Here is a 15,857-nt window from a genome sequence, read left to right on the forward strand (position 1 = left end):
CCCAGCGGAAAGGGCAGAAACGCTCCCCGAAGAGGGAAGGCAGGTGCGCGGATGGGACCTTTGCCAGGACGATCCCCAGGCTGGACAAGTGCTCCCTACTCCTGCCTTGTGTGGCTTCTAGTCGATGGTGTAAACATCAACCCTGGGGGCCACAAGCACTTTAGGGGGCAGTCACTCTAGCATCTCTGGATTTCAAGGTCCTCAAGCCAAGTGAGTCCCTCGTGAGCCACCAAGCAACACGCACAGCCACCAAGTCAAGTTCTGCCCCAAAGCCCCGGAGCGCCAGGCGGGGGCATCTGTGCGTGACGCCCGTGATCTGTCTCCCGAGGGAAGGCACCTGCCAGCACCAAAGGAATCGGAAAATCGACGGACACGGACACCAGTCATGGTGGTCACGCGACAAGGACAGGGCACAGGGACAGGGAGCAAAGAGGGAGGTGGCGCGGGGACAGGCAGCGGCAAAGACCCTGGCCCCACACCGGGATTCCGCAGCATCTTCCTGCAGCTGCTCACAGTGGGGTGAGAGCTGAGTCCCCCCGGGCGGGGCTCTGAGCCCTGCTGTGGTTTGAGAGCTGAAGGCAGAGATGGGAGCGAGAGTCTTCTCCTCCTTGCTCTCCCCTGGTTGGCCCCCGTTCAGGTCCCTGAACACCTGCTCTGCCTCCTTGGGTTACTATTTGTACCCTGAGCCCAATGCCTCCAGGAGAACCAGGGCAAAAAACCTGCCCCCGCAGGTCCGAGACGCTTGTCTCTAACCCGCCTCCCGTCTTAGGGCAGGTCAACAACACACTGACCAACCCCCTCGCCGGCCCCCCTGCCTCCCACCTGCCCCCCGCCAGCCCTTCCCAAAGGTGCACGCCTGGGCTGCCGCTAAACTCGGCCTCGGCCTCTGTTGCCATGGCAACAATGTGGCTTCCCCCAAGTGGGAAGCCCGTTGCCAAGGCCCTTGTTGCCAAAGGCTATAACAGCCACCCCGGTGTGTGCAGAGGGGGTGAGAGCTCTGTGGGGGGTGGAGGGTGGCCAGGGAGGCTGGAAGGAGCAGGGGGTTCTCAAGAATGGGAGGGTTCAGGCGGCCTCAGCTGGGATGGGGGGGCACTAGCCCCTGGAGGAAGAAGAGGCAGCCCGTGGCATCTCAGCGACTGCTCCTCTGGGGACGTCAGAAGGCAGAACGGAGACCCCCTACAAAACACACCCGGACGAGCAGGACCAAGCAAGGATGGGGCACTCCCAGTGCCCCCTGCAACACACACCCCCCACAGACGACCGGCTTGGATTCTTCTCCCCCGCCAGCTCCAGGCAAACAACCCCAAGAACCTCTGTTTTGCTCGTTCATGTGTCTCCGACGCGCACACACAAGCTGCGCTCAGACAGCGTCAGTCCCTGTCGCCAGGAACACGTTAATGACAAGGACTGCAAACCCTCCACAGTTTCTATCCCTGGCCTGTCTCAGAGCACATACTTAATATTCCTTCTACAACGCTTCTCTCTGGAGCAGAGCTCTTGTCTCTGTCAACAAGGAGAGGTGGACGCCATCAGAGTTTGTTCCCTTCCAAAGTGAACAGAGGAGGGCTGGAGCGGGCAGCTCATTGCACCCACAGGGAGCACCAGGCCCAGGCTGGCTTTGCGGGTGCAGCATCTGAACACCTGGAGCCCATGGGCCACGCATGCAGCCACTGCCTGGCCTAGGTGCAGAGGGGAGGAGAGCCTGGTCCTCTCCTGGGTCCTCTCGAGGAGACAGGCTGACAGGGGAAAGCTGAAAGAGGCAGGGAGGGGTCTGGGAGGCCTAGGGAACAGATGGCTGGTAGAGGGGGAGAGACAGGGGCGGCAGCGTTGGCAAAGCAGGTGGGGAGGGAAGCCTGAGCCTGAGAGGGGTCCAGGGCCAGGACGAGATGACGAGGCACCAAGAACGGCCAGGTCCAAACGTCTCCAGTCCCAATCTCTCGAGACCAACCCAAGCAGGGCCTGGCCCACGACGCCCAGGCCTTCCCGTCACCCCTCCCCAAACCCAGAAGGAAAAGCCGGTGTACCTACCCCAGGAGCCAGTCCCTCGGGTGGAGTCGGGGAGACGCCATCCCCCCCACCCTGGCTGCGGGCGCTGAGCTGCGGGGACATGGTGGGCGACTCATCGATGTACGGCATGGTCTCTGAGCCCTCCGGGGGCCCCTTCTGCTCCTCATTCCCCTCTCCGTCGTACTCGTCCGTCCCGTAGCTGAAGTCTGAGACAAGGAACAAGAAAGGCCACTGAGAATCCTCCACCAGAGCTGCCAGGGACTGGTAGCGTAGTGGGCGCCGGCGGCGGCCCCCGGCTGCCATGGCCCCGGCTGCACCATCCACGCCTGGCCCGGGCGGGGGCTGTGCGGGGGCCTGGGCCTGGTGAGGGGCCGGGGAGAGCCAGCAGGCACCGGGCCCTGCACGCTCCGGGGCTGCTGGGAGGCGGGGAGGAGCGGCTCTGCTGTTGCTATCCGACGAAGAGCATGTCAGCCGCGTATTTCAAGCTGCTGTTTTCTTTGCCTTCTGCCTAATTCCAAGTGTAAAAATTAACAGTGGGAGCAAGAGGCAGGACGCTTCCAACTCTCCTCTCTGAGTCACCATTTTGCTTTTTATAGGGAATAAGGAGGTGGGGGGGGCCGGTCGATGTCACTTCCTGTGGCCCTCCTCCTTGGGTACCATTTGTACTGAGCCCACTCCCTCCAGGGGGCCAGGGCAGGTTCTGGAGTGTGGGAGGGGAGCCTTCAGCCCTCAGAACAAGGCCCTGCACAGAGGACAGAGCCCAAGGCAGCAGGGCGTGGGCGAGGAGGCTGTGCCCAGGCCTGGCAGGGACAGGGGCTCACAGCAGACTCCTCGGAGCCGGTGCTTATTTCTATCACCCCAATGTGGGCTTCCTTCAAAGGAGGAGGGAAGGAAAGGCCACCGGGAAGTTGAGCCGCATTAACCCCCCAGGGCTGCCAGCACCACTTGGGCTCCAGAACCCAGGCACGGAGCCCACCCACCTTGGGAGGGGAGGCTGAGCCAGTGCAGCGAGGGGGGTGTGCAGGTCAGCAGCTCAGGGCTTCACATTTTCCAAAAGGGTTACGAGGGTGGCCTCAGAAAGGCCCCTGCGTCCAGCCCCACCAGCCTGGCTATAGGAGGGACCCTCCCACAAACCGGCCCCTGCCCCTTGGCCTGTTTGCTCCCCGGCTCTGACCCACCACGACTGGGAACGGAGAACGTGGCAGTGTTGCTTCCGAGGGCCGTGGTGGACCTCCTTGGGCTGGGGCCACCAGCGGGGGGTGGACACCCCTCTCACACTCATCGCAGAGCAGGGGTAAGCTTCAGCACTCGTGCAGGCCAGCGGGAGCTGGCACCGCAGGGCGTCCTGGAGACACGAAGATCACTGTGCCGGCAGCCTTGGGGCCAGCAGGAGCCTCCTACGCACTGGACTGCCCAGTGGCGGCGTCCGCTTGTTAAACCTCCCCGGGTATCTTCCGGGCGGGACTCCCTGGCCAGGCATCTTCAGATCTCGCACAGTGTGATGGGGGAGGCTGGCTGAGCCTGCCCTGCCATCTGCCCAGACATCCTTTCCTCCAGGTCACCCTCCCTATGGTACCTGGCCCCCTGGCACCTTAGTGAATCCTGCCCCTTTGTCCTTGAGCCCCTGGGGCAGGAGGTGAGCATCTGAGTCATCACTGTACGCCAGCACCCACACCCCCACCTGTGGCAGGCTCTCGGGGAAAGTGCGTGGAGCGAATGAATGAGCAGAGGATCGCACCGTCTGTCTCAGGTCTGAGGCTTCAGCCAAGTCCCAGCCAGCCAAGTTCTCCACGGGGGCCCCAGCTCTTCCCTCCTCTGTCACAACACACCAGCCCACAGGCAACCAGCAGCTGGAGAATGGTGTCAACAGGTCACCGGGACGCCTGGCCGTGGCCACACTCTGCCCAATCTGGCCTTTTGGCAGCCGAGCGCTTCCCCTAGGCTCGCTGCACCTGCTTCTGTCGGCTGCCTCTCCTCGTCCCTGAGCCAATGCCCCATTCAGCTGCCAGGGGACATGGACTAGTTTTTTCCCTAGACAGGCTTGTGTATGAAGAACCACAGGACCCAGGGATGCCCCATCACTGAGATTAGTGTACACCACACACCTGGGCAGGACCCAGGGATGCCCCATCACTGAGATGCGTGTACGCCATACACCTGGGCAGGACCCAGGACGCCCTCCCACTGAGATACGTGTACACCACGCACCTGGGCAGGACCCAGGGATGCCCCATCACTGAGACGCGTGTACACCACGCACCTGGGCAGGACCTAGGACGCCCTCCCACTGAGATGTGTGTACGCCACGCACCTGGGCAGGACCCAGGGATGCCCCATCACTGAGATGAGTGTACACCACACACCCGGGCAGGACCCAGGGATGCCCCATCACTGAGACGCGTGTACGCCACGCACCTGGGCAGGACCCAGGACGCCCTCCCACTGAGATGTGTGTAGGCCACGCACCTAGGACATAAGGCCCAGTGCCCTGGAGACCATGACACTTGTGTCTGTGGCTGGAGGGATGTGAAATGACTCTGGTCCTTCCAGGGGGAGGAGGAAGAGGCACAGCGGCACCCAGCTGGCCTGAGTCTGGGTCCGTGAAGGGCCTGGCCGTTTGGTGACACCCCCTCACTCTGGAGAAGCACAGGAGGGGATGGAGGGCAGCCTCCCGCCGGCCCCTCCCTCCTCCCTCCTCCTCTCCAGGAGGCTCCAGGCTGCCCTGTTGGTGCCTGGAGTCCAGGGAAAATAAGCAATAGTGGACCCCGGCTTTGCCCACAGTTTAGATTCCAGCCGGCCAAGCAGACTCTCCTGTACACTGGCCAATTCCCAGGGGTCGCAGGAATGGACCCCACACACTTGGGAGATCGTCCAAGATCAACGGGCGGGGGAAGGGACGGCAGGGAAGGCGGAGGAAGGTCTCTGCCAGTCTCCCCACGTGCACAGTTCATCCTGATCAGAGCAGAGGACCACGGGCCCTGCCATCCCCTGCTCCTTCCAGCCTGGATGTTCCGCGGGGAGGCAGTTCTTATTTTTCCCAATTTACATACAATTGCCGAAGGTCACAGGATCTGAACCCAGGTCTCAAATGCCCTCCCTTTCCCTCTGAATCTCACTCCAGAGAAGTCCCCTTCCATATCCCTCCTGGTTAAGGGGGGCTGACCATGGAGCTGAACGCAGGGGGCCTGAGGACAGGGTGCTGGTGGGGGGAGGCCCAGGGGCGGCGAAAGGGCTCGGCCTGCGAACATTTCCAGGGCCTTCCCCTTTCATTTCTGCCCCCACAAAACCATGAGAGCCCAGGAGACTCCAACCAGGAAAAGGGGTACAGAAAAGACGGGGAAACCAATCCTCGGAGAAGGCAGGAACCCTGGGGGAGAAAGATGGGGACCTCCTGAGCACAGGCTTCAGTCTCCGATGGCCACAGGTGGGTATGCTGAGCAGACAGCGGCTTGGGCACCAGATCTCAAAAAAGAAGAAAAGGCAGACAAGGCAAAGGCTGCTGGCAGCCAATATCCATTTCCCCGCCGACTAACAGAAATCCTACTGTCTTCGGAGCGGCAGTGCACCCAGCAGCTAGTCCAAAGACACCTTTCCTGATGGTGTGAGCCGTATGAGTACGTTCTGGACAACAAGATGTTACACGGATACGTGTGGAACTTGCAGGAAGCTGCTGGAAGAGACTGATTTAGCCGAAAGGTACACTATCCACACTGCCCTTGTTCCTCCTTCTGTTGCTGGTTTGGAGAGTTGATGGGATGGCTGGAGCCCCAGCAGCCATCCTGAACCATGAGGTGAGCTGAGGCTAGAAGCCACCACTCAAGACGGCTGAGCAGAAAGCTGGGAGTCCAGGTCACTGAGGGCACAGTGGAGCCCACCCCAGGAAGGTCTACCTAGGGACGTTTTCACAAGCTGGGAGTCCAGGTCACTGAAGGCACAGTGGAGCCCACCCCAGGAAGGTCTACCTCGGGACATTTTCACAAGCTGGGAGTCCAGGTCACTGAGGGCACAGTGGAGCCCACCCCAGGAAGGTCTACCTCGGGATGTTTTTACATAAAAGAAAGAAAAAGTGCCAAATGCGATTTGAGCCTCTGTTACTTGGTTTTTCTATTATCTGCAGTCAAACCTAAGGTAACTGACCCAGGTGATCTTCCCTGACGTCCCCGCTTCGGTGCTTTTCCTCTGACTGTCACCGTCCTTCTCAGGCTCCTTGGTGAAATCTTCTTTCTCTACCCATCCCTTAAAAATTGCTGTTCCCATGGAGGGGAACGTCACACACTGGGGCCTGTTGGAGGGTGGAGGGCAAGGGGAGGAAGAGCATTAGGACAAATACCTAATGCACGCGGGGCTTAAAACCTAGATGACAGGGCCAGGCACAGGGGCTGACGCCTGTAATCCCAGCACTTTGGGAGGCCGAGGCGGGCGGATCATCTGAGGTCAGGAGATCAAGACCATACTGGCCAATATGGTGAAGCCCCATCTCTACTAAAAATACAAAAAAATTAGCCAGGCGTGGTGGTTGGCGCCTGTTGTCCCAGCTACTTGGGAGGCTGAGGCAGGAGAATGGTGTGGACCCAGGAGGCGGGGCTTGCAGTGAGCTGAGATCCCGACACTGCACTCCAGCCTGGGCGACAGATCAAGACTCCGTCTCAAAAAAACAAAAACAAAAACAAGAACAAAAAAAGATTCATGCACTTCAGCAAATGCTGGGCTCCAGTGAGTGACATGCTGGAGTGAAGTGTACAACTCTCTGCAACTTACTCCAAAATACATACAAAATAAGATGGGCTGAACGCGGTGGCTCACACCTGTAATCCCAGCACTTTGGGAGGCCGAGGCAGGTGGATCACGAGGTTAGGAGTTCAAGAACAGCCTGGCCAACATGGTGAAACCCCCTCTCTACTAAAAATTCAAAAATTAGCGGGGTGTGATGGCGGGTGCCTGTAGTCCCAGCAACTTGGGAGGCTGAGGCAGGAGAACTGTTTGAACCCGGGAGGTGGGGGTTGCGATGAGCTGAGATTGCGCCATTGCACTCCAGCCTGGGTGACAGAGTGAGACTCTGTCTCGAAACAACCAACCAACCAACAACAAAAAAACCAAGATGGAATGATGATGTTCAGAGGGATGGAAAGATGGACAGCTGTGTGATAAAGCAAGCGCATAAAAATCATCACTGGGAACATTAGACAGCAGGTGAATGGGTGTTCACTGTGAATTCTTTCAACTTTTCTGTGTGCTTACAATTGTTCATGATAAAACGGTGGTGGTGGCAGGGACTGGTACTCGCCAGCTTCCATCAACCCCGCATCACCTTCCTCTCCCGAATTGTGTTCCTGCTCCCGGGAGAAGTCTGGGCTGCAGACTCCTGGGCATCTCCACATTTAGGAGCCTCAAACTCAGGCTTTTCCCAAAGTTAATACAGCCTTTTCCCAAAGACCACACACTTAGGGAACCTGGGAGCCATTCTAGATGCCTCCGCATTCCCGCCCCTCATCTCCTGCACTGTGAGGCATCCCCCCTCCTCCCCACCCTCACCAACTCTTACAAGGACAATTCCAGCACCCTCCCCACAGCAGCCGGGTCACAAATCAGACGGTGTTGCCCCCCATTCACTTAGGGACACAGCCCCGCTCCTCAGCTCAAGGCCCTTTGTGGTCCGCACCTGCTCCACCTTTCCAGGGTCCTATTCTCCTGCCCCGTGACATCAGACTCCTTCTAGCTCCCTGCGGTGGGTTCAGTAGTGGCCCCCCCACAAGGTATGTCCAGATTCTAATTCCTGGGACCTGGGAATGTGACCTTATTTGGAAAACATTCTTTGTAGATGTGAATAAATGAAGGGTCTCAAGATGAGAGCATTGTCGATTAACCGGTGGGTCCTAAATCCAATGCTGTGTCCCTATGGAAAGAGAAAGGGGGAAAACACAGACAGAGGAGAAGACAGAGGCAAGGTTTGGAGTGGGGCTGCCACCAACCAAGGAATGCCTGGAGCCACCAGACACTGGAAGAGGGGAGTAAGTGGGAACTCTGCCCCGGCAGCCTGGGGAGGGGCTGGGACTTTGATTTCAGACTTCTGGTCTTCAGACTGCGAGAGCATCGATTTCTGTTGTTCTAAGCCATCAAGTTCATGGCAATCTCTAATGGCAGCATTAAGCCACAAATGCAGCGCCTGACACGCACACAGCTCCCCCCTTTGCACACCAAATGCAGTGCCTGCCACGCACACAGCTCCCCCCTTTGCACACCAAATGCAGTGCCTGCCACGCGCACAGCTCCCCCCTTTGCACACCAAATGCAGTGCCTGCCACGTGCACAGCTCCCCCCTCTTTGCACACCAAATGCAGTGCCTGCCACGCACACAGCTCCCCCCTTTGGACACCAAATGCAGTGCCTGCCACGCACACAGCTCCCCCCTTTGCACACCAAATGCAGTGCCTGACACGCACACAGCTCCCCCCTCTTTGCACACCAAATGCAGTGCCTGCCACGCACACAGCTCCCCCCTTGTTGCACACCAAATGCAGTGCCTGACAAGCACACAGCTCCCCCCTTTGCACACTAAATGCAGTGCCTGACACGCACACAGCTCCCCCCTCTTTGCACACCAAATGCAGTGCCTGCCACGCACACAGCTCCCCCTTGTTGCACACCAAATGCAGTGCCTGCCATGCACACAGCTTCCCCCTCTTTGCACACCAAATGCAGTGCCTGCCACGCACAGCTCCCCCCTTTGCACACTAAATGCAGTGCCTGCCACGCACACAGCTCCCCCTTTGCACACCAAATGCAGAGCCTGCCACGCACACAGCTCCCCCTTTGCACACCAAATGCAGTGCCTGACACGCACACAGCTCCCCCCTCTTTGCACACCAAATGCAGTGCCTGCCACGCACACAGCTCCCCCCTTTGCACACCAAATGCAGTGCCTGACATGCACATAGCTCCCCCGTCTTTGCACACCAAATGCAGTGCCTGCCACGCGCACAGCTCCCCCTTTGCACACCAAATGCAGTGCCTGCCACGCGCACAGCTCCCCCCTTTGCACACCAAATGCAGTGCCTGACACGCACACAGCTCCCCCCTCTTCGCACACCAAATGCAGTGCCTGCCATGCACACGGCTCCCCCCTTTGCACACCAAATGCAGTGCGTGACACGCACACAGCTCCCCCGTCTTCGCACACCAAATGCAGTGCCTGCCACGCACACAGCTCCCCCCTCTTTGCACACCAAATGCAGTGCCTGCCACGTGCACAGCTCCCCCTTTGCACACCAAATGCAGTGCCTGCCACGCACACAGCTCCCCCCTTTGCACACCAAATGCAGTGCCTGACACGCACACAGCTCCCCCCTCTTCGCACACCAAATGCAGTGCCTGCCACGCACACGGCTCCCCCCCTTCGCACACCAAATGCAGTGCCTGACACGCACACAGCTCCCCCTTTGCACACCAAATGCAGTGCCTGACACGCACAGCTCCCCCCTCTTCGCACACCAAATGCAGTGCCTGCCACGCACACAGCTCCCCCCTTTGCACACCAAATGCAGTGCCTGCCATGCACACGGCTCCCCCCTTTGCACACCAAATGCAGTGCGTGACACGCACACAGCTCCCCCGTCTTCGCACACCAAATGCAGTGCCTGCCACACGCACAGCTCCCCCCTCTTTGCACACCAAATGCAGTGCCTGACACGCACACAGCTCCCCCCTCTTCGCACACCAAATGCAGTGCCTGCCACGCACACAGCTCCCCCCTTTGCACACCAAATGCAGTGCCTGCCACGCACACAGCTCCCCCCTCTTTGCACACACTGCTCCCGTGCCTAGAAAACCCTCCTTGCTGGGCGCGGTGGCTCACGCCTGTCATCCCATCACTACGATGCGGGGCATCCTCCGAGGCAGGAGGATCACTTGAGCCCAGGAGTTTGAGACCAGCCTGGCCAACGTAAGGAGACTCTGTCTCTATGAACACACACAAAGACACGCACACACACACATACACATATATATATACCTCTCCTTACCCCTTGTCCACCTGGTGAAATCCTGTTTTGCCCTCAAATCTGCCTCATCTGTGCCCCCTCCCAGGAACTTTCCTGTATTCTGCATATTATGATAATACTTGAATACCGAAAGCACTTTTTTTTTTTTTTGAAATGGAGTCTCGCTCTGTCACCCAGGCTGGAGTGCATTGGCAGGATCTCAGCTCACTGCAACCTCCGCCTGCCAGGTTCAAGCGATTCTCCCGTCTCAGCCTCCCGAATAGCTGGGATTATAGGCATGCACCACCATGCCTGGCTAATTGTTGTATTTTTAGTAGAGACGGGGTTTCACCGTGTTAGCCGGGATGGTCTCCAACTCCTGACCTCGTGATCCGCCCACCTCGGCCTCCCAAAGTGCTGGGATTACAGGCGTGAGCCACCACACCTGGCCAATAAAGCACTTTTACAAGCCAATGAGAAAAGATGAAAACCCCAACTTTCTAAATGTGTAAGGGACATGAACAGAAAATTAAAAACAGAACTACAAACATTCAAAGTGCATTAAAAAGAATGTTAACCTCATTTGTAATCAAAGAAAATGTAAAGTTCTATATAGTTTTCACTGTTCATGTCAAATTGGCAAGGATTTTAAGATAATAATAACTATCCAGAGTTGTCAGGGCACAGGCACTCGCAGAAACTCTTGGAGGCTGCCTATAACTGGCACAACTTTGGCTGGGCACAGTGGCTCACGCCTGTAATCCCAGCTCTTTGGGAGGCCGAAGTGGACGGATCACCTGAGGTCGGGAGTTCAAGACCAGGCTGACCCACACGGAGAAACCCCATCTCTACTAAAATACAAAATTAGCCAGGCGTGGTAGCGCATGCCTATAATCCCAGCTACTTGGGAAGGCTGAGGCAGGATAATCACTTGAACCTGGGAGGTGGAGGTTGCGGTGAGCCGAGATCACACCATTGCTCTCCAGCCTTGGCAACAAGAGCAAAACTCCATCTCGAAAAAAAAAAAAAACAGTTGGCCCAACTTTTCTAGAGTCAATCTGGTAACTGGTATCAAAAGGTTTAGTGGTTGGTACAGTTTACACCCAGCGTAATAAGATTATGATCTATGATACTAGTTATAAATGAACATAAAAATAAAGTTATAAGTCACAGGGCTGTCTGTAAGTGTGAAATATGAAAAACAACCTGAATTATGAGACTGGTTGAGTCAATTATGGTTTTTCTACAAGATGGGCTGCTATATAGCATTAAAAACTATATGGATGATGAATAGCATCTTATCAAGTACAAAAAGAGATTAATAACAATAATTAAAGTATGTTACAATGTTTGAAAAAAGTAAAAACGTACGTGCATAGAAAAAAGGCTGGAAGGCTACAACACAAAATCATTAGAGCCTTCCGATTCTGGAAATTTGGGAAAAATTAATGTACGGTCTCTGCTCTCTAGGGCACTGGTAGGCACCCAACACCCGTCTTCCCTTCTTCCTTGCTTACTCTACCCTCGTTTTCTAGGAAGTGGCAACAGACCAGTCCCAGGCAAGATACCCGCTTTCTCTGCCTCTCTCATTACCAGGAATGGCTGCCCTACACCGTTCTGGCCACGGAGACCCAAGTGAAGCATGCTGGGGCCTCTGGCAAGGCCCTGACTTTGATGATTACAAAGAGATGTTTTGCCTTGAACTCATACCTATGACTGGAGCTACGGTGGCTTTACTGCTGCCACCAGGAAGAGGTCAAGAAAGAACAGAGGCCGGGCGCATGGTTCATGCCTGTCATCCCAGCAATTTGGGAGGCCAAGGCGGGCAGATCACCTGAGGTCAGGAGTTCAAGACCAGCCTGGGCAAGATGGTGAAACCCCATCTCTACAAAAACTACAAAAATTAGCCGGGTGGTGACTCACGCCTGTAATCCCAGCACTTTGGGAGGCTGAGGCAGGTGGATCACCTGAGGTCAGAAGTTTGAGACCAGCCTGCTCAACATGATGGAACCCTGTCTGTACTAAAAATACAAAAATTAGCCAGGTATGGTTGCACACACCTGTAATCCCAGCTACTCAGGAGGCTGAGGCAGGAGAATCACTTGAACCCAGGAGGCAGAGGTTGCAGTGAGCTGAGATTGTGGCACTGCACTCCAGCCGGGCAACAGAGCAAGACTCCCTCTCAAAAAATAAAAATTAATTAATTAAATTAAATTAAATAAATAAAAGAAAGAACAGAGCCATTTCCCTCATGCTGTTCAGCTGAGCCACACTAGGAAGAGCCTGTCTCATTTCCCGCTCATGGGAAATACAAGTCCCTATATATTGGGTTTTCTGCTGCTTACAATGAACACGTTTCCAAATGATATCCTCACAGCCCAGAGAGGAAGCGAGTCCAATCAGCAATCAAATCTCCGAGATGCTACGACAGAGGCCTCAAAGGCCCGGCGAGGCGGACCGGAGGGTGTGGGCAACACTCGGGGAGAGGAGGTGGCTGGGGAGGCTTCGGTGCCACGCTAAGGAAGACAGTTCATCGCTGTGGCTGAGAGCAGGGACCCTGCGGTCCGGCAGCAGAGGTTCCAGCCCACGCTCTGGCACTTCCTAACCTCTCTGTGCCTCCGAGGAGTGCCTGGCACAGGGCGGCTGCTCCTAAATGGATACGGGTTTAGCAAATGCGTGTGAAACGGGGGACGACACAGGATCGAGTGCACGGGCCGCTGCGGGGGTTAAACTGGATGACACGCATACGGCACTTAGCACATAGGAAGCACCCAATCCATCTCAGCTGCTATTATTAATGTTATTAATTGGATCTTGAAAGCTGTGTGGGTGCCTGCCAGGCGGGTGGGGGACAGGAGCAGAGTTTCAGGCAGTGAGAGGAGGCTTGGCAGTGGCACCCAGTGGGAAACAGCAGGGCCCCTGGAGGGGACTATAAATAGCCAGGAGGGCTAGAACACAGAGTGAGCAGAGGGGGAGAGGGCCATGCTGGAGAGGAGGCAGGGACTTGCTCCTGAGAGCCTCGTGAGCTGAGCCGAGAGCCGTGCAGGACTCAGTGAGGATGGGTGACCTGGCCCATGACCCTCTGCAGGCTCTTGCTGGCCACATCATTGCTGAATATTGCTAACTTTATTTTTTATTCTTTTTCTTTTTCTTTTTTTTTTGAGACAGAGTTTCACTCTTGTGGCCCAGGCTGGAGCGACACCCTCCAGCCTGTCGCAAGGGTGATACAAAGGCTGACTGTAAGTGATAAACTTATTTTCTGCCCAAGAATTGAGGATGGGAGTGAGAGAGGGAAGCGCAGCTGAGGGAGCCCAGCCCTGACCATTATTCCACCAAAGCTGCATCAAAAGTCTTCAGAGAGGCCAGGTGCGGTGTCTCACACCTGTAATCCCAGCACTGTGGGAGGCTGGAGCGGGCAGATCACCGGAGGTCAGGAGTTTGAGACCAGCCTGGTCAACATGGTGAAAGCCTGTCTCTACTAAAAATACAAAAATCAGCTGGGCCTGGTGGCAGGTGCCTGTAATCCCAGCTATTCGGAAGGCTGAGGCAGGAGAATCGCTTGAACCCGGGAGGCGGAGGTTGCAGTGAGGCAAGATTGGGCCACTGCACTCCAGCCTGGGTAACAGAGCAAGGCTCTGTCTCAAAAAAATAAACAAATAAAGTCAGGTAATGTGATTCTTCCAGTTTTGTTATTTTTGTTTTGGTTCCATATAAATTTTAGCATTTTTTTTTCTATTTCTGTGAAGAATACCATTGTTTGAGCATTATTCGTAAAGTCCCTGGGATATTCAGAATGGTCAGTGAGCACTGGTTTAAAGTCACCCCCTGCATTGGCCCCTAACACGAGACTCAGCCTGTCCTTCTGTCCTTTGAAGCTTCGAAGCCAGGCACGGATTCCTTTTCTAGGATGAAAGTCCTACATATGTCTTCTTCCAATAGAAGGCTGTTTTGTCTACATTGAAAATCTGATCTGTTTTTGTTTTGTTTTGTTTTGTTGTTGTTGTTTGAAATAGAGTCTGGCTCTGTTGCCCAGGCTGGAGTGCAATGGTGCGATCTCAGCTCACTGCAAGCTCCACCTCCCAGGTTCAAGTGATTCTCTTGCCTCCACCTCCCAGGTTCAAGTGATTCTCTTGCCTCAGCCTCCTGAGTAGCTGGGATTACAGATGTGCACCACCAGGCCTGGCTGATTTTTGTATTTTTAGTAAAGACAGGGTTTCACCATGTAGGCCAGGCTGGTCTTGAACTCTTGACCTCAAGTGATCCACCCACCTCAGCCTCCCACAGTGCTGGGATTACAGGCGTGAGCCACCGCGCCTGGCCAAAAATCTGATGTTTAGCGTGGTGACCTTCCTTTACAGTCTTTGCTACACCTTCTGGACAACTGGCCGCAGCTTCTCCATCTGTACTTGCTGCTTCACTTTGCCCTTTTCTGTTATGAAAGCGGCTTCTTTCCCGACCCCTCATGAACAAATCTCTGCCAGCTTCAAACTTTCCTCTGCAGCTTCCTCACCTCAGCCTTCACAGACTTGCAGAGTGCAAGGGCCTTGCTCTGGATTGGGCTCCGGCTCAGGGGAACGTTGTGGCTGGTTTGATCTTTATCCGACCACTCAAACTTTCTCCATATCAGCAGTGGGGCTGTTTCCCTTATCATTCTTGTGTTCACTGGAGGAGCACTTTGAATTTCCTTAAAACACTTTTACTGTGTGTTCACAATTTGGCTAACTGGTACGAGAGGCTCCGCTTCCAGCCTATCTTGGCTTTCAACAAGCCTTCCTCACTACACTAAATCATTTCTTTTTTTTCTCTCTCTCTCCCTTCTCTCTCTCTCTCCCTCTTTCTTCCTTTCTTTTTTAGACAGTCTCTCTCTATCACCCAGGCTGGAGTGCAGTGGCACAATCTCAGCTCACTGCAACCTCTGCCTCCCAGGTTCAAGTGATTCTCCCACCTCAGACTCCTGAGTAGCTGGAATTACAGGCGCCCGACACCACGCCCGGCTAATTTCTGTATTTTTAGTAGAGATGGGGTTTCACCATGTTGGCCAGGCTGGTCTTGAACTCCTGACCTCGTAATCTGCCCGCCTCGGCCTCCCAAAGTGCTGGGATTACAGGCCTGAGCCACCACGCCCGGGCTAAACTGAATCATTTCTAGCTTTTGATTTAAAGTGACAGACGCACACCTTGAGGCCACTGTAGGGTTACTCACTGGACTAACTTGGATATTTTTGTGTCTCAGGGAATAGGGAGGCTGCAGCGGAGAGAGGAGAGAGGCTGGGAAAGGCTGGTGGGCGGAACAGCCGGAACACACAACATTCATAGATGAAGGTCGCCGGGTCCGGTCTGTGGTGCCCAAAACAATGACAATGCTAACATGGAGGATCGCTGATCACAGATCACTGTAATAGGAGTCATAACAATAAAAAAGTCTGAAAGATCGTGAGAACCACCAACAGTAACAGAGAGAATGCGAGGTGACCACACACTTCCAACTGGTGAAAAAAAACGCAGCATCTTTGAAGCTCAACTAAGCATGGAGGTGCCGTAAAGCGAGGTACGCCTGCACATGAGTGCCGTAAAGCAAGGTACGCCTGCATCACAGGAGTGCCGTAAAGCGAGGTATGCCTGCACCGCAGGAGGCATTTACTTTAGGTTGGAGCAAAGGTAATATAATGGTAAAAACCACAATTACTTTTTTTTTTTTTTTTGAGACGGGGTCTCACTCTGTCACCCAGGCTGGAGAGCAGTGGCACAATTTCAGCTCACTGCAACCTCCGCCTCCTGGGTTCAAGCAATTCTCCTGCCTCAGCCTCCTGAGTAGCTGGGATTACAGGTGCCCACCACCAACACCCGGCTAATTTTTTTTTTTTTTTTTTTTAGT

The 15,857-nt window shown here is 55.3% G+C and overlaps 1 protein-coding gene across 3 annotated transcripts in view; it reads right to left on the reverse strand.

Annotated features, from left to right (window-relative positions):
* Window positions 1–15,857, reverse strand: part of ABR (ABR activator of RhoGEF and GTPase) — a 199,505-nt gene that overhangs the window by 140,113 nt on the left and 43,535 nt on the right. For 2 of the 3 annotated variants that reach the window (XM_034941210.3, XM_057300351.2), the window contains exon 2: window positions 2,029–2,213. The exons of the other annotated variant lie outside the window; for it this stretch is intronic. In XM_034941210.3, the coding sequence (XP_034797101.1) occupies window positions 2,029–2,213 (185 nt within the window). The remainder of the gene's footprint in view (window positions 1–2,028; window positions 2,214–15,857) is intronic. 3 annotated transcript variants of the gene reach the window in all.

This window comes from Pan paniscus, chromosome 19 (genome assembly GCF_029289425.2).
Source record: "Pan paniscus chromosome 19, NHGRI_mPanPan1-v2.0_pri, whole genome shotgun sequence".
In the NCBI taxonomy this organism is placed as follows: Eukaryota; Metazoa; Chordata; class Mammalia; order Primates; family Hominidae; genus Pan; species Pan paniscus.